Raw genomic sequence first — 27384 nt, 5'->3', positions numbered from 1 at the left:
TGTGGTTCCAATCCTGTATGACATTTCATCTGTGGATAACAAAGAAGATATTTTGAAAAATGTCAACTTTAAAGACAAAATATGTTCTTGCCATAAAAGTTTGGAATGTCTTGAGGGTGAGTGAATGAATTTTGGATGAACTATCCCGTTAAGAGTGACATCTTAGGCTCTCAGATTGCACTGAGAAGCAGCTATTTGCAGAAAAAGGATCTGACCACAAAAGTTTGACTGTTTGCTCACGTGAGATTTTGAGTGTAGGAAAGTGGTGTCGAGTATCAGCTGAATGAAGAGTTCTGGAGAATTAAGTAAGCCTCGCTCAGCTATGACATGAGTGATGAGTAATTATAGATGGCTCGGGGTTTAAGAATAGACTGCAGCTGTTGGCATCATTTCACGGGTTTGGACAGTCCATCTTAAGGTGGATCATCTTCCCCAGGTCGCAACGTCGATGTCAAAATCATGCTTGAGGTCGATCTAAAAGCATTGTGGACAAGGTTGTAAGCAAATTGCTTCCTCAGTTGTTAAATTTCCCAAACTTGGTAATGGTAATGCTGAAACCTTTTGTCTAAAGTTGGACAATCAGCCAGGTGACTATCAGTGATGGAACATCTTGGTATTGTCTGTGCTATTATTTTTAACCAAATATGACCATGCCATTAGCTTTTCTTTGAGGAAACATAGCTCTTTGTACAATAAATAGTGCGGTTGAGAACGAAGGGGGTTTCCATTATCTCAGCTGCACAAGCATCTTCTAAAAATGACAAGGTGTCACCTTACTGTGGATATTTATAATGCTGAATTCATGGTGAGTTGGTTTGGTGCCCGCTTCCAACCCCTCTGCCCTCTTTTCCAGTCATTCCCTGTGCGTCTGGCCTTTGAACCTTGTGTTCCCTATATGCAGTAAGGGTGGAGCTTCTATATTCTCCAGAACGTCCATGAAGCTCCAGTCAGAGGGAGAGTCTGTCTCATCCAAGCGTCTTCCAGGGCCCACCACGGCCCCACAATCCAGCAACCCACCCCATAACCCAACACCCCCTTGTGCACCAACAGAAATCCACCGAAGCAGGACCTGAGACCTTCGGCAGTTCTAGTCTAGGGTCCTCACTGGGTTACAAAGACAAGCATGGCTGACAAACTGGGACTGGCAGGTGTGGCGGACGAGCCAAGCACCCTGAACATCTTCACTCTGTTGGAGAGGGTGTCTGGGATCATAGACAATGTGCAGGCGTGCCAGCAACGCATGGAGGAGAGGCAGCTGGAGCTGGAGAACAACGTGAAGACCATCCAGGCCGACGTGGTGAAGTTGACGAAGGAGCACACGGCGACGAGTAGCACCGTGGAGAAACTTCTAGAGAAAACACGCAAGGTCAGCTGCCACATCAAGGACGTTCGTGTGCGGGTGGAGAAGCAGAACATACGTGTCAAGAAGGTGGAGGAAACCCAAGTCGAGCTGCTGAACAAGAACAAGTTCCGTGTCGTCATCTACCAGGTAAGACTCTTTGCTTTTGGTGGCATGTGAATGTTTTATTTTGGACAGGATTTTTGGGATTGGATCTCAAAAGCAGGTCTAATTTTGGAAATGTACCTTAGAATAGTGGAACTTTTTCCTTTGGTCATGGTTGAAACTCCATGCATTGATTTTTTTTAACTCTTAGTTTGTCCTACTGCATTTCAGCATTTGAAGTGGGTTTTTCTGAGTTCCACATGAAGTTCGGATCTCTAAGGCAGGTCTAATTTTGGAAACCTACTTTAGAACAGAGCACCTTTTTCCTTTGGTCATGCTTGAAACTCCATGCATTGATGGTTTTTTAACTCTGAGCTTGTCCTACAACATTTCAACTTGAGCAAATGGGGTTATCAAAGACAGACAGATTTTTTCAAGATAAAAGTTCTTGCATGATCCAAGATAAATCCTGGTACATTAGAAGGTCAAGTGGCCTAGAGCCAAAAGCAGTACAGCAGGAATGTTCTGCCAGTCCCCACTGAGAATGGAGGATTAGGTTGGCGGCCATTTTATCTGATATGTGGCAGGATGTCTGGAGTAACACTCAGATAAACCATGTAATGTGATCCATGAAGGAGTAAAAATGAATTAATATACACCCTTTAGTGCATAAGAGAATGAACTATGAAGCCTTATTTGGAATACCACCATTGTTTAAAATGAGTCAAGATGTCCGAAATCAGATTAAGATCGAGTACAGTATTATGACATCATGGAGGAATGTTTCATTGCTAAATCTGGAAATACTGTTTCATACATCTGCAATAGCTCTGCTATTGTTTGAAATTACTTCACAATCATTTGGGTAGCTTGTATTAGGACAGCCCTGTATATAAAAGCACTTAACAATGCATTAAAATTAATTCAATTATTGTTTTTTTATTTTTATGATTTTTTTTTTTAAGTTTCAAATAGCCCAATAGCAATATGATATAACAAATAACAAGAGGGGGTTTAAAAATTTGATAAAAAAAATAATTGACAACTTATCTAAAATCTTTTAACAATACCATAATGTTTTCATACATTTTTAAGAGAAAATTTTCTGAAATTATGCTGCAAATATTCTGTAACTAGATTTGAATTTAAGACCCAGCATTAATCAAATAAAATTCAATGTACTGTTGTTTTAAGATGAATAATTATGAATAATTTACAATTCCAGTGTTTTAGTTGAAGATCTATTTTAAGATCTAATTTTTTATTTTCTGAAGATTTATCATAGGTTTTCTCCATTTTCCATATAATAGACATTTTCTTGAAGACTAATAAGCAACTAGTGTTACTCAAATTAGCTCATATTTTCTTTCTCTAACAACCTTACATTTAATTAATGCCCATGGGTTTGATGGTCTCTTGTACCGTGAGGAGAACAGCTGACAGATTTGTTCAGGGTTATTCTGAGAGCTGCACTGAAGCTTCATGTCCTAATATAGTGCTATCTCGTCTGACAAAGTAATGGTTAAAAAAGCTGTCGACAGAGTCTTTAACAACTTATCGAACATTGGCCGTTTGTTATCAGTAGTTTTTTCTTATATAAAATGTGCATTTTGTTCGTTTATAAAGCACTGACTAGTGGTAAAGTTCATGACTAAGTGAGTCATGTAACCTAGATGCACTTATTCTAGCTATTAACATTAGCCTTTTTATATACCGAGCTACGCTAGATTTATGTATTAGTTATTCAACGGCACACTATTAATTTAATCTAAACCCTTTCGAAAAAGATTATAAACCTACCTTATCATTATTTGCATACTGAGCGGTGCGATGGATGTAAAGATTCACAATGCTGTATTCATCAACAGTTTAGTTGTGCTAAGTCTTCGGCACTTTTTGTATTTTAACTAACAGCACTGGTATTCTCAATTGATTTTGCTTCAAACTAACATATATATGAACCAACACCAAACGTAAAAGCATTTAATCGTCGTCTGGAGTTTTCTTCTAGTGTCACCAAGTTATTATAAATGGCTCTCTGGAATAATTGATTCTGATAGGTGGACCGATATCCCGCGTAATCGGGTAACTGACGCCGGCGCTACATTTACGAGTCTCGTATCACTCCGCCGACTCACGGGCTCTTCTTTCATTCAAACTCAATTGGCCATATCTTACGTCTCAGTTGTCAATTGTAGTGAAAATACACCTTAGAGGACTTCAGTATTAATATTACTGTAATGTTGTTATAGTGTTCATCTTGGAGCTTGGGCGATTGTTTTGTACATTGTAATGGACTATTTTGTCTTAGCGGAAGCTTTAAGAGAACAAGATTCAAGTAAAATTCTAAAATAACTTAAACTCAACACTTTGTAACGTTCACATGTTTATTTATTCATTTGGTGAGTAACCAGTCACATTATCCTTCATGCCTTATTTTGCTATCCTAATTATGCATGTTTGCATGGTTAGTTGTGTTTTTAACAACATTTTTCTTGAGAACTGCAAGATTACATAATTATTTTGTTTGTATTGAGCTATAATGGAATTATATATACATTATAAGATTTTACAAAATGTAGATGAATAAACTACACTCATGGAATAGATTTGTACTATATGCATTTTTTTAAAAAAAATTTTGTCTAAGTAGCCTGATACCATTTGAGTTAAGCTGTCTCAGCTGTGCTATACATGGTAAAAGTATGGTACATTTATGGTAAATTTATTCTCTTCCCACAGGGAGATAATGAGGTCCCAGCTGTACCTGCTTCTAAAGCATCTCCGAAGGGAGCAACGGGCGGAGATGCTTCCTTAGACCCTGATGCCCCAGAGGTCCTGCTTCCAGACTCAGATGAGGAATACATGGTCGTTGAGGAGGCAGACTCATCTACTGCTGCTAAACTAAAGAAGACTGGCCTGAAGCGCATTGAAAGCCTGAAACAGACCTTCTCCCGTGAGAACATGACTAAGACCAAAGAGAATCTGGGCACCAAGGTCAACAAGCTGGGCGAGCGCATAGTAACGGCCGAACGGCGTGAGAAAATCCGCCAGTCCGGGGAACGGCTGAAACAGTCTGGCGAGCGTTTCAAGGAAACCATAACGAAAACAGTGCCAGCAAAACTCAACCTGAAGAAGGAAAGGACGGTGGCTGAAGGTCAAGAAGGAGCAGAAGGGACCACGGAAGGAACGGCACCCGTCCCACCCCCAAAGGGCCGCAAGGCCAGCCCTGGTGTGGCCTACACGGAGCCAACGGAGAAACAAGAAGGTCCAGATGAGGGCAAGGGCGAGGAATCAGAAGTGCCGATGTATGATATGAAGCAGCTTTCTTAAGCGGCAAGTCTTGACAGTCACATTTGGGAAAGACTCATGTACAGATATGAATTCGATTATGGAGAACTTGAAGGTTGAAAGATTGGGAAGATGAGAGATCTTGCTTCTAAGTGTGTGGATAAGTGGATGGTTCTAACGACAACTGAATGAACGAATTAAGGAAGTTGTACATTACAAACAATATCCTAGAGTTTCTTTTTTTTTTTCTTGTTTACATCTGTTATGGACTATGAAGTGCTATAAATGTTAAACTAATGTACTGAGATGACTAGGCTATGGTTTTTAATTTAAATTCAGCCAAAAACATGGTGCACTCAGTGATTTTCTTTGTCTTTATACTGTCACCAATGGGAGTGGATGCAGCATCATGAAAAATCAAGGTAGCAGTAGATACGCTTCATGTAGAGTAAAACAGATTTTTCTAAGACACTGTCTCTATTCATTCTTCATGGGTAACATTTTTTGAGGAAAAACGACTGAGTGCACCTTTTATGGATTGACATTATTTGATAGGTGTGTAAAAATATTTGTAAGAAATTTCTTTGAATTGCTGAATTTACAAATACAGAGAAGTAGATTGTGGACTATCTCTGAAGACTTTAAATATATTCTGGTGTCAGCTGACATCCAGCATGTCAACAGTGGATGAGTTAAGAATTAAATTTTTCGGTTTAGATGTTGTAGTGGTTTGTGGAATATAACTAACTGTGCAGACAAGTAATTTATAAATTATGTTTCTGTGCCTTTCTGTGTAAACTCTATAAAAAAAACATGTGAACCACCATTCAGTTGTGGTATTTTTAAATAAACATATTAACGCAATCAGCTGGTTTCTGAAGAGTTTCTGGGAAAAATGCATTTAGTGTATTAGTAATCAAGACTGATTATAGAGCTTTGCAATCAGTCTAATATTTAAGGATCACAGTAGTAAAATAAAGTGTTGCTGTATGGCACTTTTTATTTCCTATTATGCAGTTTTCCATACTTAAATCATTGACTAACACAAAAAAATCATATATAATAATAATTACACTGTTTTAGTCACACTTTGAACTTTGTGATATGCTTGAAAAGTGCATGTGTGAATAAAGAACATTTCACTCAAGAACACTAGTTGTAATGGAACAATGTTGTTTCTTATATACTATTTTTCATCATATATACACAGTTTGGACACTGCTGCTATAATGTGAATTAACGTAAATGCAATGCAAAAATAGCAATCCCAGATAGACTACTATAGGGGCATTTCTGAATAGTTCAAGGAAAACTGCTACATGCAGCAGCATGTTTGTGCAAATCATTGTGTATATTTAAACTTGTGTGAAAATTTAAAAAGTGCATCCAATTTCAACACTCTAAAGCAGAATGGCAAAATAAGTCACAAGATATAAAGTGTCAGTACATTAAATTATTATTATTTTTTTAATCAAGCTTCTTGTGAAAGTAGCTCTGGACTACATTATGAGTTTATTTACAGTCACAGAGCAAAGCGACTCCCCTCAGCGTCCAGTGGTCTGGGTTCTGGCTGCTCCAGAGCAACAGTGAAAAGATGTATGTCAGGTCAGTTCTTCTTGGTTTCTTGTACACTGGGCAGGAGTAGAGATTAATGGGAGGCTTCTTGGTTTCTGTGGTGCTGCTCACCGCAAACACATGCACAACCGGCAATGGTGTGAAGAGAACCTACCAAACAACATAATACATATATCATGACTTTGCAAACAAAGAGAGTCATACATGACAGATTAGTTGACTGTTAGCACTGCATGATGGGATGTGCTTTTGGTGATTTTTTTTATGGGTATAATAGAAAAATTAATTGTAAAGAACTACACCCAATATTCTGAATCAGGTAGAGAATTTCATATTGGACTGCTATCTTTTTGTATATTATGTCATTTGCAGTGCTTCACAGTCTATCTAGATCATAAAAGATTTTAACAAATGGGAAAAATAATAGCAGAATTAAGACTGCTGATAAAGTCACTGACTGAGTTGTACAAGACACTACTGGGTCTAGAAAAAAGTTAAGAATAATTTGTATTCACAAAAATACTTATGTAAATGTTCTTTTTTTCTTAAGATAGTTCTGTTAAGACAAAACTAAATAATAATAATAATTCAGTTTTTTTATTTTATTTGTTTCTTATTTATTTTTTTAAATATATTTTTTAAACTACTTAAAATTAGGAAAACCTACCAAACAGTGTTATTTTAGTATTATTGAGATATTAATATTTTTTATTAATATTACATTTTTTTCATATTTTGTTTTCATTTTAATTTTAGTTAAGGTTTTAGTAATTTTGTTGTTTTTCTCTTGTTTTAAATATGTCCATAGAGTTTTTATATAATTCTTTAAGATAATTAACAAAAAAGAAAATGATAAATGTTGTCATAACTTAACAAAGTAATGATTTTTTTTTTTTTTTTTTATTTTTTAGTTTTGGTTAAGTATAACTATTTTCTAACTTGCCATAATTCCCTAAAGTTAGAGTCTGTAATTTTATTCTTCACATCTAAGTTTTTGTTTAAATTATTTATTTAAATATTTAAGAAAGTATTTCAGAATTTTTCAATAATTGCTCTTAGGATTATTCTTACAAAAATCTTTCATAAAGTGTAAGAAATAATTTTTCTTAAGAGGATTTTCATGAATACGGTCCCAGGTCTGCTGGTGATGACCAGTCTTGATTTTGTGTTAACTTCTGAAACAGCCAAACCTATTATCCACAAACTTATGACCACATATTGTCTTGATTTATCCTTCCCCAGAATACCTTTGGAGATGATTCTGTCAGTTTTGCATTTTTCTTGTCCCATCCTGCACCATCCAGAAAGAGGCCATAGATATAGACACCGCCCACATCTCCTGGTGGGGGGGCTGTGACATCTTCCTTCATCATGCGAGTGACGTCGTTGAGTAGGACGACGGTGTCTAGAGCCCAGCCTTTAGACAGATTCATTCGAGTGGTCTCTTGACGCATCGCAGTTAAGAACCCCTATTATGAAGAACAATATGTTAATAGAGAAAAATGAATCAAATGAAACCCTAACCCGAGTCAAATGAGATAACTGACCCACCTGTGGATTGAAAAACCCTGTGAGCCAAAACTGATGAGGTCGACCACTGAAAGTCCAGTTGTGGAACTGCTGGTTCCTCTCAAGGAGTTCGGTGAACCAGAAACCCAGAGAAGCAGCTTCCCAAGAGATCTTCTGCCAGGACTTCGGAACACGAGCATCATACATGCTGTCCAGAGCGTCACGGAGATCCTCTGACATTATTATAGTCCCTTTGGGATTATAAACTCATTGTGTTACAATACAATGCACATTTTTTGTTGATAATATTGTTAATGTTTCTCTTCTTAATTTTAAAACTATGAATGTGTTTTACTGTACTATGAGTGAACGTTTCCAGAACTCACCATCAATGGCAAGTTTAAGATCGGTGAGGGTAGTGCGCACACGACCAATGACACGCTGCATTCTGTCAAGCTCCTGACGAAGGAATATAGTCATGGGCTGGAACGCACCCATTTTTTGGAGGTTACTCCTTACCTGCATAGAGTCATTTGAAAGTTTACAGTTTACATTTAATTAAGACACTAAAGGCTGGAATAAACTACACAACATCTGAATAGATTTAAAAAAAAAAAAAAAAAACTGGGCATCATACATTAAATGACTGAGGATCATACACTACCAGACTTTAAAGTCCGATCACAACAAACTCATGCAGAAACGTTTATTGCTAGGAGACAAATAAAAACAATGTGTTCTTAAATCGGCTGAAAATATCAAACATGTTTGATATCCTCCAAATGGATGGAATCACAGTCTGAAGCTACAAAATCGGAGTCTGTGACCAACAATACACTACAATACACTATTATTTTCTATGAAATCTGTCAGTTGAAATCTGACAGTCTGGTAACTAGGGTCAACTTATCCAAACTGTAACTCGAGGGGGAAAGGGCCCGTAGTTTATTCCAACCTTAATACACTTTGAGCCTTAGACTAATAAAGAAGTGGCACAATAACTTCATCTTCACCTCGTGTGGCACATAGTCAGCAGGAAGTTTTTCTAGCATCTCACTGGCCATCTTCTGGACAGATGACTCCCTGGTCTCGCCCTCTCCACTGCTGCTGTCTTTGGGTTGGATGTTGAGGATGGTGTTCAGGGTTTCATTAGCCATGTTGGTCTGGTAAGTAATGTCAGCATTGGAATGGAGGCCAAATACCTATTGGATAAAATTTGAATCAACAGGTTATAGGTTCTACGTCACCACCCAGTCGCCCTATCAAACCCCATAGAAAATAATAAGTATCTGTATCACCTCAGGTGTATCAACCAATGGCAGAGTATCAATATGCGCATGGTAATCCTGCAGCATCTTGGCCTTTGGTATAGTATATCCTTTATAGAAACAGAACTTGTCCCCAAACATGTTCTCACTAAACCAGATACGGGCGAAAGTATTGAGCAGGCGTTTGTCCATATCATCTGTGACACGTCCACCATACTGCACCTACAGAACCAATAATAAAATTACAGAATGTTGTTCAAATTTGAGATTTATCAAAAAACAAAACAAAAAAAACAATGGCAGGTCTATACTGTACCTCTCCTAGCATGTATCGCAGGCAAATCCAGTTCACCCCTCTCTTGATGTCGATATCATCCAGGTGGTTCTGCACAAACTGGACACTGGAGGTGAAATCAGCCTGGTTGAACTCATAGGGAATGTTCCAGCCAAGTGGACCAAATTTGCGTCTCTCCTTTAGAGGGAACATGACAATGGAGACAACAGGTCTTAAATGGTTATGCTAAAATATTACTCTTTTATGGAATTTGTTGTTTATATAATATATAATATAATGTTTATGTTATTGAATGTCTTATAAATAATATTTCTTATATTGTTTTCAATTCTTTTTGCAGGGTATCTCAATTGAGGCTTTATGAGTTTATGAAAATCTAAAATGTCCAGCTGTCCTGACCTGGACTGTGGTATGGAGGAAGGCCACAGCATAGAAAATAGGCCTCCACTGAGGCATGTTGGAGATCTCCAGCTGTTCCTGGGTCACACTATTGTACGTCCGCTTGAGTCCAGCCTTCACCCCTGCATTGCAGATCATTAAACCCACATTATCAGTCTCTGCATGCTTAGTGTTTCATTTCCTGTTTTATTCCTTTATTTTTATGACATGCTGATGTTGAATGTATAGAACCAGAAAGATATTCTGATAACAATAGTGATAAATCTATCAAATGAGGAAGTAACAGCAGAATTTTCCACTTCTCTACCTTGCGGAGGCTCATTGGTGAATTTAATTGAAGACTGCAGGAAGTTAATGGGGAACTTAGGGTGCACCTCTGTGGTCACCCATAACCTGAAATTGTCATGGATGCTCTCTGTTGTGGTAACTGTCTCTAAACCTTCATCCAGGAACTCTAATCCCAGATGGCAGTTCTGCAGAAGCAACCAGCCTCCATCAGACATGCTCTGGGCCAGAAGCCTTCTTGCATGTACTTCCTGTCCCTGTCCCATGGAGATTGGCCTGCAAGGAACACCCTGCAAAACAACAAGAAAACTGTTTGGATCTCAAAAGTCATCAAATCTTCACATCAAGCTATATTATATTTTAAATAAAACAAGTGACAATGCCAGTTAATATGAAGATGGCACCAGTCTGTACAAAGTGTCTGACTGGGGCAACAGTCAAACATACAAATATTTGACTACAGAATGCCTCAACTGACCAATCACAATCAAGCATTCTACAAAAGTGTGTAATAATGAATAATAATTATTCATACCTTCGACCTGGCGAGTCTCTCTATGTTCTCTGTGGGATCAGAACCCATAGACAGGAAGCAGACTAGAGGTATCCTCTTATCACTTTCTGAACACATGGTATCCATATCCAGAATCACTCCCTCTGCATACTTCAACCCCATTGATTCGGCAATGTATTTACGTGCCTATCACAGAATAACAAGGAGCAATATTCAAATATTCAAATTCCACAAAAATGGCCATTTTTAATACACTTTGTCATTTTAAATACTTTTGAAAGCATCTGTTGAATTATCAATTAGTTTTATAAATATATTTAGCCTTGTGAATAACACACAAGGTCAGTGACTTCTTGTCACTGCTTTGAATTTGTCTCAGCAGCTGTTAGAGATAAATGCAGTCTGTTATGCTATAAATAATTAATATTGTATGCATGTTAAATTGAATGGTTCTTAACTAAACACAATATTCAAAGTAGTGTTGTCAAAAGCACCGACCGTGATACCATTCGGTACTGACATTTTAAAAATGTCTATTTCCTGCTAAGATTTGAGCGCTGTTGAGCACATTCTTAAACAGCTCTGATAGGTCATTGTGTTCACACGCTCAACAGATACGACTGTGATAGGCTTCAATGATCATCACTTCATGCTCTTCACCGAGCACTCACACAGAAGTGCACGAGAGCATTTGACAGCCTCGTCTATCAGCTGATCCGTCACTGTCAACAGATCCCTAATATATCTGCATAAAGACAGATCTGCTAATAGATGCGGCTTTTAAATTCGAAATCAATGCCAATAGTGTGACAGTGTTTGCAAATCAAGAATCATACTGCATTAAGATTCAGTTTCTTAATCTTGTCTTTACAAGTTAAAGGAAATCTTTAGACAATTAATATTTCACCACAGTACAACATGTGAGTGCTGCCGTTAAAATAGTATCTCACATAATCCAGTGAGTGACGGGGGTGAACAGGTGTACTGGGAAAGCTACAGTATGTGTTTAACCCTTAATTCATTTTAGGAGCAAAGTGGTTGAATCAATGATTGTCATTATCTCTTTATGTGAAAGTAACAAACATTTAAAGTGCAACATGTAAAACAACTTTCCCACTGGTTGACATTTGGTAGGAAATCAAATTTTCAATTTCTCAAGTCAGTCTAAGAATGATGATCTGTGCCTAAATAAGGTGATAGCACTCCACTGACCAGTAAATGAATAACTTGTGCCTACCCATGACCATGTAACAGGCCTGTGGTGTCAAATTCTAAATGACTGCAGCCGGGGCATCCTCAATCCTTCTACTCTTATTATGGTCAATCTACCAACAAAGCTAAAGATCTATAATTTTACAGAGCAAAAAAAAAAAAAATATATATATAATAATATCATCACACCCCTGGACCTGTTATGTTGTGTTTTCTGTCCCCATGTGCTCCTGTGACCCAGTTTCTCCCTTGTTTGATTGTGTTCATTTAAGTTCAGGTGTGTCTCTTCAATTACCCTTGTTTAGTCTAGTATTTAAGGTGAAGTCTGTCCTGTGATTCCTTTGTCCGGTGTCGTCCATGTAATGTGCTACGTGTGTGTTCCTGCCTGCCCTGTGTTACCCCTGGTTTTGGATTATTAAAGATGGTTATTCATTTTTCTCCTTCATCTCCACGTTCCTTGACTCCTCACAGTAGTAACCATGACAAATATGCATCCTTTCCATCCATTTTCCAAACTGCTTGTCCAATGTAGGGTCACAGAGATGCTGGACACAGTATCCCAGCATTAAGGGATTTAGGCAGGGAAACACCCTGGATGGATGCCCAGTCCAACATAGGGCAACATATAACTTGATAAATAACGGTTTTATTTATGCATAGTATAATTATTATTATTTAAATTTTTTTTGTGCCATTAATTTTGATATGAAAGTGATCTGGGCAGCTGCTCTTTAGAGATTTTGTGACCCCATTATCGTTAAACGTCATAACATGCAGGTTTGATTATGAATGTTAAGTGACAATCTGCAGCTTAGTGGCTGGTCAGCTGTTCAAATTCATTTCACAGAATCTTTTTATAGACTGGAGGGTCTTGAAAGGGAATATACGCTTACTTAGTTGCTTCTAAGAGCTCACAAATGATTGGAGTAGGCACTCTTCTCATTTATCAGGTTTGGATATCAGACAAGAAATTTTGGAGGGTTTTTTTCATAGTACCAACATACTATGAGTACAAAATATAAACATTTATCTGGTATATTGTAAAGGTCAGAAGGGACCCTATCATCATAAAAAAGTACCTCCATTCACTCCATTTTTAAACAAAAGGTGGGTGAATGGAGGTGCTTACCCGTTAGAAAATGCTGCTAATTCATCTGCAGGTTTCTATTTTTTTTTTCTATTTTATATGAAGTTTGCAATATTTGTCTAAAGAAATTTTAAAACCCCAAATTAGCTTGATTTGGTTCTATAACAAACAGACCAATGTTGAATCAACCTCTGTATAACCTATATATTTGACACTGCATCAGTGCTTTTATTATTACTACCTAAAACTAAAACTACTAAAATTTGTTCATTTAAATAAATTAAATGTTAACAAAAATAAAACAGAATATAAAAAACCTAAAAATAGAATATTAAAAACGTAGGCAAAATATCAAAAATAATATCTCACTTAAGTTAATGTACAAAAATACTGAATGAAAATAAAACTAAAATAAAAATAATTGAAAAGACATATTTTAGAAAACAAAAACTAATAAAAATGACTGAAGCAAAAAATTACAACTTTCAAACTAATAATAAACTAAAATAAAAAGCAATATTCATACAAATATTTGTCAATACTAAAACAGTACAGTAATGTCACTAAAATAACATTGCTCTGCATCTTAAGAAAACAATTAAACCCAGAAAAAAGATTTTCCTGCACCTGTGCAATGGTGCGGTCAGGACACCAGCTTCGTATCAGCAGCAGTTTGCGGAATGCATCCAGTAGGCTCTCATAACCATCAGGAAGAGGAGTCTCCTCTGGAGTGGCTTCATCAAACCAGCTCTTCCAGGCACGGTCATTGCGGGCCACCTGGGTTAGGAGAGCAGTGAAGGGAGGCAGGTTGGACAACTGCACTAAGTTTAGCCACGTCGTGTCCAGGATCCAGCGCCTTGGCTTGGGCTCGACAGAGTTTAGGTCCAGAGATGCTCCGCCTGAAAAAAGGTAAAAAAAAAAAATAAAATTACTTGGCCTGAAATAAGTTCTTAAATCGACTGTTTTACAGGGAATTGTCAGGGATATCAAGACATATTAAATGGTCATCAATTGTAGCTTCTGTGTGCTGTTGTCTGATTAAACTGAAGCTAAATGCTGTTAAAATTAATTGTGATATTTAGATAAACAGCAGACTGAAAGTACACAACATTATCTGCAAAACATTCTGGATCGAACCTTTGATGAAGGTCTGAAACTCGCTGTGGGAAACATTTTTGGCCTGTAAGTCTATTTTCAACGTCAGAAGCAGTGTAAAGAGGAACTTGTGATCTTCATAGAGTCCCCGAGCAGTATAGCGGAACACTTCAAATGTGAGGTACTCCATGATGTTGTCTAGTCTTTTAGCTGTAACGGGGGACTTTGGTGACTTTTCCATCGACATGTCAAAGATGCCCAAAAACTGGCGTAGTGAAGTTTGGTACATCACATTGACCAGGCTCATCTCCACAATCAGGAAGTAGAGGATGCTCCCCCTGGTGGCCACTGGACGGTACTCTTCTCGAGTGTGGTTGATGTTAATTTCAGTCTCTGCAGCAACTGCTAGCTTTTGACTTACCTAGGGTAACAGCAGGAGATTTTAGCTATCAAAACACAGTTGTAAGTCAGTTTTATAAAACAGCTTAAAAGTACATGACTATAATTGAAGAAAGTACCTCCTGTGCTATAGTCTTGGTGACTCCGAGCACCTCGATAAGAGACTCATCTTCAACTAGAGAGCCCTGAATGCTGGTTAACTTGTACAGAAGATTGCTCTCCAAATCCTGCATCTTCCTCTTGTTCGATGTCACTTCCTCCAAGAGTTTCACACGTTCAGCCTCCATTTCTGATTGGAAAATAATTGATTAAATCAATATGACATCTAAAAGCCACATTATTGATTGCACATTTTTGTTGTTATCTCTGTGTACTGAAAGCTTCTGTCACCAGAACAAATTCTTTGTATGTGAAAACATACTTGGCAATAAAACTCTTTCTGACTTCTGACTTCTTCAGAATGCAATATCTAGTTAATTTATTTAGATTTAAAACCTGTATATCAGACCAGTGTTATTATAGTAACCTAAATATAATGCTAAAATTAAAACTATTAAAAACATTTTTATGAACTGAAATAAAATAAGCATTAACTGATATTGACACTGATACTAACACACACACACACACATATATATATAAAACACTACATATAGTATACATATACATATACAATACTAATTTATTTCAACTAGATGCTCTCAAACTAAAATTAAACTAAAAGTTTATAAAAAATTACATAGACAAAAAACAAAAATTACAATAAAAGGACTAAAACTTTGACAAAAATTGAAATGAAAAATATAAAAATATAAAATTAATTCGAAATATAAATAAAAACTATAATAGTATATTATGATACTAAAATATCACTGTCTCAGACTTGCCTTTTTCTCTATGAGAATGACTCTGCCAAGTAACTGGTCCTCCAAACCCTTCAAGGTAACTGTAAAATCCACCACTGCTGTCTTAGCATTGATCTCTGGGCTGTATGCAGGGTTGGCTAGTTTAGTTGTGATGTACAAAGTAAATGTATCCATTACATCCACTTCTTTGTCCCCGACTTTTACCTAACACAAGAGAAAATGTCTTAGCTTGGTCTGCTAAAGCCCAGAGAATTTTGAGACCCGGCATATGTCTTGTATCACATTAAGTTTAGAAATGTAAAAAAAAATTATAGAATTTATTCTTGAAGTCACGTGACTTACTTTAGAAGTTTTTCCAGACTTTATGAAGTTCTTCTCTAGAATGTTATCCAGCACTGGATCAAGCTCTTCCCCAACATCCTCTAAGAGCAAAGGTTTGCCCAGGGACAGGCAGTCTTCCAGGTGAGTTCGGAAATATTTGTTGTTTAGAGATGTCACCTGATTGGGGGGGAGGGGGGGGCTTAATTTTATTTTAATTTTATTTTTTGCTTAATTTTTTTCGCTAAATCCCACTACTTTTTTCAAAGTTGCTACACTGAAGGTTTTAATTACACAGATAATTACAGTAATGATAATATAATCAAATTTTAAAATTAGATTAAAACTGGTATCAAATCAGTACCTGTAGCTCATTATTAATTTCACGGTTCTTGATCCAGATCTTGCCCTGGCCCTGAGGATCGATGAGCAGAGGATAACGAGAAGCTTTTGTTACGATGATGCCATTCTGAATGGACAGGTCATCGTTGGGGAGACCCTGCAGGTTCCATTCTCCTATAGTTGCATTGTCCACCAGCATACTGATCAAATTCAGGTTCTGTGCAGGAAATCATGAGAATCGTTTTATAAGATTCATGAACTGTAAAAACAACATCTCATACAAGCTTGAAGAAATAATTAGTTGTTGCTGTTGAAATATTAAAGGAAAAAGACTCAGGATGTACCTCGCTGTAAGGGATGCGGCAGATATTCATCTCTTTCTTCCACTGCTGCATAAGAAGGCTGCGATACTCCTGGTTGAAAGGCCCAGCATAGGATAGAAATCCAGTGGCCAGCAAAACATCCCCCACCAAATCTTTGATTTGTCTCATGAACTGAGCACTGCTCTCTGTCCAGCGAATCTAAGGCAGACATAAGCACATGCACAGATCACCTTTTTGGATGTTTTCAAGGAGTGTCATTTTCAAGGCTTGCAGTCTAACATCTGTAGTGTAGCTCTCATTTAATCCAATCCAAATTCTGCAAGGAATTTTCAAACCTTTTCTCCACCAAGTCCATCTATAAGTGCCACAGCATTGGACATTTTCTTCTTGCATGCCTCAGCATCATCCATCAGGTCTTGTTTCTCCTTCATGGCAGCATCATACATTGCCTGTGCAAAAATGGATTTTAAAACTTTAATAATTCATAAAAACTTGAATTACAAATGCAAATCCAAACGTTAGTGCTAACTTTATACTTAAAAAACTTATAAATTCATTCATTCATTCATCTTCAATCAGAGAATTTAAATTGCTGTTCTGCCTGTATCTGCAGAAGTCACATTTGAGATCTGGTAAAGAAAATTTATCACTATTTTTTTTTATATAAAATACACCAGATTCTTAGTTATACAGTATGTCACATATATATCACACCTGAGCCTCATCCAGCTCTCTCTGCTTTGAGTCCAGTTGTTCCTGAGCCTTTGTTAGTTCGTCCTGTGCTACAGTCAAACGAGCTTCTTGAAGTTTTAAGTTAGCCTGTGATACACATATAAAGTATGGAAATAAATTTATTAAGAGGTGTAACAATTTTTTTTAAAATAGATTAATAGTTTTACTCAGTAAGCATGCATTAAACTGATCAAAAGTGAGAGTAAAGACACTTAGATTGATATTTCCTTTAAACACATCCTACAAAGGGTTAGTGAGACATCATGACATCACCTTTAGGGGCAGCACTTCCTTATTTATGCCGAAGAATTCCACCATTGCTTCAGTCCAGGAACAGAGGCCTGCTACATTACCGCAGGTCCTCTTAGCTGTTTCTAGGTTATAGTCTTCCATCGACAGATATGGAGTGAGCAGTTCGACCATCTCCTCTGTTATTGTGTCTTTAAAGGATAGCAAAAATGTCAAGAAAATGTGATAATGTTGCATTGTTAAAACAGACTACAACAAAGAATTTCATTGGTAACCATGATGAATGCATTGTTGACTAAAAATCGAATCACTTTGACCCAAAGAGACAGGCAAATCCAAAGGTCAAATAAAGTCAGATAGAGATTTAATCTCTGCTTTATTTCTGTCCTAGTGTCGATTCCACTGTGACTGTGCTAACTATCTGACTTTGATGGCTATATATTCTGTGTCATACTGGCCTAAGTCTGCTCTAAACTTGGATCGTTACTTGGACACTATAATCCTGTTTACGTAGTCTGAACAGATGCATTATCCATAAACCAACATAAAACAAATAAAAGAACATCTATATCCATATAGATGGAACTAATAACTTGGAGAGATGAAGTGATACTATTAGTGGTACATGAGTGCAATATGAGAACAGGGTTTTCATAATTAGTGCTCATCCTGAATATAATATAAACCCTAAAAAGCCTAAAATATGAAAAAATATTTTTCATAAAAAAACGTTAATTACGTTTTTTTAAGCTTTGACAATCAATGAATCAATATATAAAAATGTGCATGTTTTTTTTTTTTTTTTTTGCTGAGGAACATATACGATACATCTTTTATGGATGTAATACAATACAATGATCATTCAAAGATATACAAATTAGTGTTCCTCAAAGGCCTGATGGATCATATTTGATATTTACTTTTTAAAATAATTTTTCTTTAAAATTGTATTTGAATAGTATCACAGTGCTGTCTGACCTTGTTGAAGTTCAGCAGCATGCCGAGGAATCCAGAGTTGTTCATCAATTTAAGAGCTTCACTCCATGAAGGTTTCACACAGGGTCTCTCGGGGTCCATGGTGACCACATCCACCCGTCGCTGGAACAGCAGCAGCACGCAGTCCATGATCCTCATGATCAGATGTGGAGGCTTTCCCAGTTTACGCACTGTTGCGATGTCAGCAGGCTTTATGGTCTAGATACCACACATGGCATAAAGATTTAAGCTGACTAACTTCAAGGTCTTCAAGTCAACATGAAACACAAAACATTTAACTAAATTGTGTTTCAGAGGTGATTTAGCATCATCCAGACATCTACCTTTAGTGCACCCTCGGCTGCCTCTAATGCTGGTTTGGCTGCCTCAAGTTTGGACTCGGCCACCTTCTTGTCCCCCTCTATCTCATCCACAATCGCCTGGGCCTTATCTTTCACCTTCTGGACCTGAGCCTTCACCTTTTCCGCAGCTTGTGCCTTGGCCGTGACCTCCAGCAAAACTTCTTCTGCTTTCTGGTTCGCCACCTCCAGCACCTTCTCCTTCTCTCTCAGCTCCACACGAAGCTCATTAACAGACTGTTCGGCCTCCATGAGACGCTCAAGACCTGCAGTGAGATGAAAGAGTTTAGAGTATGTCATGGGAAAGTACAGCAACAAATCTAAAATTCTGATGTAATTGCAACAGATGTAATTGCAAACCTGTGTTCATTCGCTCTGCAAGCATCCCCACATGATCAATTTTTTCTGAGTAAATCATCTGGTATCCTTTAATAAACATCAAGTAGGATTTGGGTGTCACATAGGTCTGACGCCTGAAGCGCTGGAAATACTCTGTGCAGATCTCTGCCACCATGTCTTGGAATGTTCCCATAGTTTCTACCACACTCTTCTTCACCTCGTCTGAACAACGCAGCGAATAGTTGGAGAGGAAATGTTGAGCCACAGCTACTAAAGCATCCCGTGGCCACCGCTGGAACCAGTCTACAGTGCAGCCCGAGATGAGGCCGGGGAACTTCAGGGCACGGGAACGCAATTTCTCACCCACCGGAGAGAAGCAAAGAGCAACATGAAGGTTACTGCGCACCCTGGACAGGAAGTAGTTGTAGAGGTTGTCGATGGTGGGTGGGCAGCGTGGGAGATCCTTCTTCATAGCAGGAATAAGACTTTGGGTGATCTCGTCCACCTCGTCTCGAGCAAACAGGTTCGAGACTTCTCCTGATGCCAGAACGTTGTTCATGTACTCCAAAAAAGCTTCATCCTTGATGTCATTGTCCGTGAAGATGAATGTCACGCCCTTCCCTTCCAAACCTGCAATTCTGTACAGGGCTTTCAGGTCCTCAATTAGATTACTCACATTGTATGTTCTGTAAGGGAATAAATTATGTTAAATATTTTTATTATTTGATACAATATTCACTGAACTAAATTTCAATCATTAATAGAAAGTATCAGTACTGTGTCCTAATACACTATGAGACCTTTCCCACTTCACTTAACTCCAGGTTATCATCATTTTAAAACCTGCTTTAAATCCTGGGAAGAGGAACATTTCACAATTGTAATTTAGAAGCAGTGTTAGCACCATTTTTACCCATGGTTAGCAAAGCTTGCTTTGAAGCAGGGTTAGCACCGCTTCTGAAACTATGCAGTGCTAGGGGCCATTCACACAGAATGTGAAACATAAAACAAATTAACTGAGCATTCAATTTACAATGGGTGTGAAAGGCCCTTATGACAACAATGAGAAATCAAACCATCAAATTTAAGAACGATTACAATTTTCTCACCGTGTCATTGTAATCTGAAAGCTCTGGTATCCAGCAATGAAGGATGAAAGTCGGGTGAGGCTCTGTTTCCCAGAACCCCCGACACCAACCAGTAGTGCATTACCACGAGCCGTCCGGATTATCCGAGAGATTTTCATCAAATGGATCATGGCATCCTGTGAGAGTGTACAGAAGTCAATGTGAGATCAAATAAATAAATGAATTCATTCATTCAGGAAATGAATAAGCATATTCCTAATAAGTATTATAAATTAAGCGTAGCGTTAGTTCTGGTAGGTCACGTTAGTCAAGCTCGTATCAGCTGACTCTCAGCTGATCCCCGTCTACCTATAGGAATACGACACCTATCTAAGCATTCATATATAAGGTCCCTCGATATCATCAGCAGTTTTCGTGTTGCTCAATAGCTAATTACCCTCCTCCATCCCCAGCTCCTCCTCTTGTCAGTCAGGATTCAGCCTTCTGATTTTCCTTTGAATCAGACTAATTCTAAAATGTGCACATAAAATTATTGAACTTTAACGATATCTGTACTACATTTATGTTGGTTCTGTTCTGTTTACCCTGGGGGGTTATTACTGCTCTCCCTGCTCTCATCCATGCTAGGCTGCATTGATGCGCAGGGAGTTCTTGCCCAGAACTATACCACCAAACCAAACTGTATGCTGATTGTCAGTCATCTTTGACGATAGTGGTCCTGACAGAATGTATGTCAAAACGACAAATAAACGTATAATAGTAACAAAAAAACTTTTTAACAAAAGTTTTAAAAAAAAGTGACTTGGTTTAGCCTGCATCTTAAAATCAGTGCTAAAAACATATCAAGAGAAGGTTTTATTATTTACAAACAAACAAAAAAACTTTATCAATATTTTTTATATTTTTATTGTTCAAAATTATATTTTTTGGCCTTTTATGCCTTTATTGTATACAAGAACTCAACAGCTGTGGCATGTCAGCGTACTGCCCACTCTACAGAACATTTTCCATTTTTCAACATTATCATTTTTGTTCCACTAACCTCGAAGAAGACCAGATCCATGGCTGCTCCTCTAACAGTTTCATTATACTGTTGCTGAAACACAGACAGGCGCTCTGATAGGGCCTTGAAGGAAGGAATGGGCTCATAAATCTTTGGAGTTTCTGCCTCAGCATCTTCAGGTTCATCTCCCGTCATTTCTGGAGCATCCCGCAGGAAGTCCACAAAATAAGCTTCCGTTGGCCCCTGCTCTGCAAGGCCAGGACCATGATCCTGTACTGTGATCTTTAGAACAGTAGAGAAAACAGAAGATGAATACATGTGAAGAAATACATATTATACAATTGAAATATATGATTCTTTTCTTAAACACATTTCAATTTGTCTTGAAGCCTGTGAGGATTTAGTTGACACACCCTTTCTAAAATGCTATCGAAGGTCTCTCTGTCCTTCTGATCAATGAAACGGTCAGCGATGACCCGTGTGCACTCGTGGCGGAAAAGAGATGCCAGCAGTTGACGCGTCTTACATACTTCTGATCCCACAGTGAGAATCCCCTGCCATATCCTGCTCAGATCACGCAGGTTAAAAATGTAGTGGAACTTTGCAGGAGAAGGCAGCATCTGAAAACAATATTAACTTAATATCATTATTTTATTAATATACATTATTTCAAATTTGGAGTTGGTAAGATTTTTTAATGTTTTTGAAAGAATTATCTTCTGCTTACCGAGGCTGCATTTATTTGATTAACGATACCACAAATACAGTAATATTGTGAAATATAATTACACTTTGAATTAATAATTTTTAATAAATATATTTTAAAATGCAATTTACTCAATTCAATTTTCAGTGCAGTCTTCAGTGTCACATGACCCTTCAGAAATCATTCTAATATTAGCAAAATGAATAAATATAAATATATAAAAAATACGTCAATACTAACACTATTGAACAAACCAATAAAATTTATTTACTGAATTCTTTATTGAAAAGAGCAGCATTTGTTTAAAATAGAAAAGTTGATTCAGTGTAAAAGTCTTTACTGTCACTTTGGATCAATTCATTGATTCCTTGCTGATTTAATGTGTTTATTTCTTGAAAAAAAGTAAAATCTTTCTGACCTCAAAGTTTTGAATGGTAGTGTATTTAAAATAAACTGCAAGAGCTGAACATTATTAATGCAGCTCAGTTTACTTTGAAGCATACTGACCAAAAGAGGGCACCATTTTCTAATAATTTGGACCACTGTGTGCTGTAACACATTGCATGCATGTTTTAAAAGACTCAGAACAAATGAAATCCAGTTTAGAAGAGACTACAGATTTCCAGCCCTACAATCCATGTTCAATAAGCAATACCTCTTTTGATCATATTATGATGGCAGTACCTTAGCTTTGACCGCTTGCCACACTCTCCTGGTGGTGGGAACCAGGGCGGCAGCTAGAGAGCACACCTCTTCCGTGAAGCCTCTTTCTGAGCAAAAATAACCAATGGCCAGCGTTTGAAATATCTTATCTATGGAGGAGTTGGATGGTAGAGTGCAGTTAAACACACAGAACTGGCGTTTGAGTCGTTGGGGAATATCATTGCGGCCACCACCAGGGTGAATCATGGCAGCCACTAGATACAAGTCGACTACGCCGATGAATTCCCCAGATCGTTCCAGGCTGTAGAAACCTCCCTGCACCATCAGCTGGCGAACAATTTCATTAGTGATCTGAATGGTAAACAAAAAAAACAAGAGGCTCAGTCAGAGAAAAACAGGATGCTATTGAGTGCTTTCGCCCAGAGGCATGCACAGGGGGCTAAAGTGCCCTTTCAGTCCGGTCTATGTGCCTCTGGACTGCAATTTCTACCGAGGGGGTACATTTATTAATAATGCCTTGCTTTTTGACAAACCCCACAAAATTTAAATGCAAAACTACAGTCCATGTCTTTTGAGGTCATCTAACATAATACTTAGTATGCATAAAAAAATTTACCAAAAGGGTAGATTTTTGGAAAATTAAGTAACAACGGAGCATGTGACTGCTCACCTGATCACCCCACTCATTGATAACTGGCATGTTGATGTCGTCAACAAAGACAGTCATCTTCCTCCCGCCTGGAGGTCCATAGGTGGTGCCCATGCGTTTGTCTATGTAACTCTCAATAGTCTGCTGGAACATGCCAGGTAGAGTGGCCGAGGAGAAGTTTAGGCTTTTGCTCAAATGCGTTTCCGGGTCATACTTGCTCATGTAGCCCTGTATTTTGGATTACACAGTTTTGTCAGAATTAATTTCAGCGTGGTGAATTCACCTGACGAGTAAAATCTGTTTAATGATCACTGGATTCCACTAGCAAAACTTTGCTGAGCAATAGTAAATGTGAATGCACCTTGAAATGACATCAGTTCAGTTTCAAGATTTCAAATATGTATTATAAACTACGAAGCCAGGAAATTATTTAAAACAAAATATTATTCTGCTGATAACAGCATGGATTAACTGAAACAGACATGTACCTTGATCATGACTGTCTTGGCTGTTCCCTGTTCACCAATGAGCAGGACAGCTTTGCCTTGCTTCATTATGGTTTGCATCAGGAAGTCCGTCCGTATATTGTCAACATTGGGTACGAGAATGGAGGCATAGTCAGGAACTGAGTCTTTGGGATAGTGATACTCTGGCACCTAATGACATTGCAATTAAAAGGTATGTTTATAAATGGCAACTTACAAATGCACTGAATAAAAAGATAAATACGAAGGTTGTCACAAAGAAAACTATGAAAAATTGTAGCATTAGGCATGCTATAATAAAAGATCACTAGTGGCTTTTAAACTATACATAATATTGTACTTAACAAATAATGGTCTTACCCTTGTAGACCAGAGATCCCACTCTCCAGTTGCACTGACCACAAACTCAAAGATGGTCTGGTCCCCCTGTGTGGTGGGCAAGTCCAACTTGGCATTGTGCTGTTTAAGGTATACCTCCATCTTGGCTCGATCATCCAATTCCAGCAAAGCACCAACAGACCACATCACAGCAAATATAAAGAGACGTTTGATGTGAGCTGCTGTTAGGTGTTTCTCTTCAACGGCTGGCAACAGGCCCTGTGTCGAACAAATCAGAACCATTTTATATTTGAGCTTCTTCAGAGTAGCCACCATTTGTCAAGATTATAGTTCAAGAGCACTCTATTTTTTAATCATTAACATGAATTAAACTGATTTAGTGTGTCTAAAATTCTAATTGATAGTGTATATTAATTCAATAAGCTGCTCAAGCTTTATTTCATGATAAATTAAAATAATTTTGTGACTGTGCATCACAGTTTACCTGTAATAAATCAATTGTTTGCTTGATGTACATGCACTCAAGCAGCTGCATTTTGGGGGAAACGGCAGTGCAGACAAAAGTCATCAAATCCTGTGGAAAACAGTCAATAGTCAGTAAGAGATTTTTAAAACTGTGTACAAAATCCTCTCTTACCTTTCCTTAGGCAATGTCAAAAAAAATCAATAGAGCTTTTCATTTTCATAAATCACTTAATAGCTTAAATGGTTTACAAGCGTTGTATTGATCCATTTTTATATTGATGTTTTACCCAATTTAAATCACTAGATACCTCTCAAAATGTAACTAAATATAGTTATAAAAGGTAAGCTCTACTCCAATAATCTATGTATTAGAGAGCATGCAAAATACTGCACACATGTCTAGCTGTCACCTGATAGACAGAGTTGAAGGAGGCCAGTAGCACTTCAGCCTGTGTTGCTGGGATCTTTTGCAGCCAGGCCTGCAGTATGGGTTGCCATTCCAGAACAGAGGAGCTCATGAAGACCATTCCATTGCGGGACACAGTGGCAGGAGATGCATTGTCAATGTTGTGTGGCTCAAATACCACCTTGCAGTTGGGGGCCATTGGTATTCGGTCTCCATTTGCCAGGGTCAGGGTTTTGTTGTCGTCCAAGACGGAGTTGAGATTTTCAATCCAGATAGCATCGACTGGACCATCAAGAACTATCCATATGTGTTCTCCCTGTGAAATGTTTTACCATGAAGTAATTTTAAAATGTCATGAGCACCAGGTCATTTACTGACGGTTATTAACTGCAATCAAAAATTATTGAAACATTTATATTTCATGAAGTAAAAAATCTCTATTTACTTGTTAAACTGCCATTCCAAGTCATATTTAATCAGTAATAAAAAAAAATGCTTATTGCCAATAGAGTCAAAGTTAAAGGTTACATAAGCATGTCATTTACTTAAGTTGCTTGTTAATGCAACTCTTTCACCTTTTTGGACTTTAAAGTTTTCCTCCACAGTGTAGAGAAGACACCATCTGTCCAGTCATTTGTGGCCACATCCAATGTGCCAAACATCTGGGAGGCAGTAATAGCCTTGGGATTCATCCTCATTTCTTTGTGTGGACTTCCACATTCTGTCATTGCTTTCATTAGAGTGTGGATACATGTGGTCTTTCCTGTCCCACTTGGACCAAGAGTCATCATACCTACACACAGAGAACAAATATATGGAATGAGGATAGCATTGTCCACTTCACCAAATCTATGCATGCCTACAGCCACAGGCATATGACAAAATTCATTCTTATAACTGTAATAGAAGTAAAATGGATAATGTCTAACCATGTCTCACTCTCTGTGTCTCATATAGCTGCACAAGTTTGAGAATCGGGTGGGTGCGCAATCAATCCGGCTTCTTCAGCTTGTTTGGTGATAGAAGCTTCCAGGTCAGGATAACCGGCTTTATCCAGCTGAATGCCTGGAAACAAGTCGTTTATCAGACTCATGAACAGGGGCTCATCTTCATCTACCTGTATAGAGGAAGAGGCAGGAATAGAGTCAGCTGCTGAAAATTTCTGTGACACACTAAAACATTTATCCTATCACTCCAAGTAGTTATTTTCAAACAGATTTGTATCAGTCATAGTCACCAGTTTGGAGAGGTTCATGTCACGCAGAACTCTCATGACCACAGTCTTTTCTGGTTCAGTTGGGTTGGATCTTTTCACAGCACCCAAAGTTCTCAAAACAGACAAGATGTTTCTCAAGCCAAAGTCATAATGGACCTGTTGAGTGATGATGAAAAATGAAAAAAATTAAAAATTAAAAAAATTAAAAAAAATTATCAGCAAGGTATCATGCCCATCATTTATTTAACGACATATTAGCTTCAAAATTTAAATTCATGGAAAACTCAAGTTTAATAAATTTAAAATAATAATGATAACAATAATAATACGATGAATTACATACAATAACAATATTATATTCAGAAACAAACTAAATAAAACAATAATAAGTCTTAAATACAGTTTTTCAATTTGATAAATTACATTTTTTATATTTTTAAAAAATGTTAAATCAAAAGGTTTCCTAACTATGTCCAATGTAATTTCTGAAAAGAAGCATTGCAGAATAAAATTTAAAGCAAGACATAAGAAAACAACACTATAAAGGGTCATACAACACTAAAACATATTTAGTTTTAAGTTTAAGTAATTTTAACCATTATGTAAAAATAAAAGTGGACCACAGAGAATTGAGTTTTCTCCAATGTCCTTATCACCTTATCAGTAGCTTTCCCACGCTTGCTTTTTCACATTTTAAAACTCTGGTGAGAACTGACAATGATTCAATTATTTTATTTATATATATATGTATGTATATATATATATATTTCATTTTTAACATTAACACTGTAATTTGTTTATTACTGTGAAGCTGCTTTGAAAGAATTTGTATTGTTTGAATAAATGCATATATATAAATTTGACTTGACTGAAATGAGAGGGCTTCATGACATGTTAAAAGGCTGCTAGTTTCTGTGTTAAAGGAATAGTTCACCCAACAATGAAAATTCTGTCAATAATTACTTGTAAGACCTTCGTTTATCTTTGCAACACAAATTAAGATAATTTTGATGAAATCCGAAAACTTTCTGTCCCTCCATAGAGTGAAATGTAACTGAAATGTTCTCAGACCCAGAAAAGTAGTAAGGACATTGTGAAAATATTTCCATGTGACATCAGTGATTCATCTATAATTTTTAAGAAGCTACGAGAATACTTTTTGTATGCAAAGAAAACAAAAATAAATACTTTATTCAACAATTCTTCTCTTCCACCTCACCATCCTCCACCATTAAAGAGAGTACCATGACACATGCGTGTGCTGCTGCTGATGTAGAACACGCATGTGCTGTGCCTTGTTTATGAGCAGAAGAATGCACGCGCATGCGTCACGGTACTCTCGACATTTAAGTTACACTGCTGTCAATAAAGGATCAGAAATATTTCTGATTTTATCAAAAATATCTTAAAGAACAGGTCATATGGGTTTTTGAAAAATATCTCTTTTGCAGTTTATAACGTAGCTATCCTCAAATGAAAACAACCTGC

At 37.4% G+C, this 27384-nt stretch overlaps 2 protein-coding genes across 2 annotated transcripts in view; one reads left to right on the top strand and one right to left on the bottom strand.

Annotated features, from left to right (window-relative positions):
• Window positions 1-23: 23 nt before the first annotated feature.
• Window positions 24-5598, top strand: LOC109050340 (caveolae-associated protein 4a-like). Its single transcript, XM_042751554.1, has 2 exons — window positions 24-1489; window positions 4187-5598. Exons 1-2 carry the CDS (start codon window positions 1124-1126, stop codon window positions 4775-4777), a joined length of 957 nt encoding a protein of 318 aa, XP_042607488.1. The 5' UTR covers window positions 24-1123; the 3' UTR covers window positions 4778-5598.
• A 204-nt stretch (window positions 5599-5802) lies between these two features.
• Window positions 5803-27384, bottom strand: part of LOC109050030 (dynein axonemal heavy chain 5-like) — a 48644-nt gene continuing 27062 nt past the window's right edge. The window contains 36 exon segments of the mRNA XM_042751911.1: window positions 5803-6460; window positions 7558-7779; window positions 7862-8070; window positions 8206-8338; window positions 8833-9021; window positions 9118-9309; window positions 9404-9559; window positions 9782-9903; window positions 10089-10356; window positions 10602-10766; window positions 13507-13778; window positions 14017-14395; window positions 14493-14663; window positions 15261-15443; window positions 15582-15737; window positions 15922-16116; window positions 16244-16420; window positions 16558-16671; window positions 16937-17041; window positions 17228-17395; window positions 18182-18397; window positions 18523-18803; window positions 18898-19562; window positions 19986-20140; window positions 21007-21249; window positions 21381-21587; window positions 22358-22687; window positions 23007-23213; window positions 23474-23641; window positions 23831-24067; window positions 24294-24383; window positions 24685-24996; window positions 25256-25473; window positions 25610-25656; window positions 25658-25797; window positions 25918-26052. Coding sequence (XP_042607845.1) covers window positions 6248-6460; window positions 7558-7779; window positions 7862-8070; window positions 8206-8338; window positions 8833-9021; window positions 9118-9309; window positions 9404-9559; window positions 9782-9903; window positions 10089-10356; window positions 10602-10766; window positions 13507-13778; window positions 14017-14395; window positions 14493-14663; window positions 15261-15443; window positions 15582-15737; window positions 15922-16116; window positions 16244-16420; window positions 16558-16671; window positions 16937-17041; window positions 17228-17395; window positions 18182-18397; window positions 18523-18803; window positions 18898-19562; window positions 19986-20140; window positions 21007-21249; window positions 21381-21587; window positions 22358-22687; window positions 23007-23213; window positions 23474-23641; window positions 23831-24067; window positions 24294-24383; window positions 24685-24996; window positions 25256-25473; window positions 25610-25656; window positions 25658-25797; window positions 25918-26052 — 7440 coding nt within the window. The 3' untranslated portion in view covers window positions 5803-6247.

This window comes from Cyprinus carpio, chromosome B24, assembly GCF_018340385.1.
Source record: "Cyprinus carpio isolate SPL01 chromosome B24, ASM1834038v1, whole genome shotgun sequence".
Lineage (NCBI taxonomy): Eukaryota > Metazoa > Chordata > Actinopteri > Cypriniformes > Cyprinidae > Cyprinus > Cyprinus carpio.
This window is presented reverse-complemented; position numbering and strand designations above follow the sequence as displayed.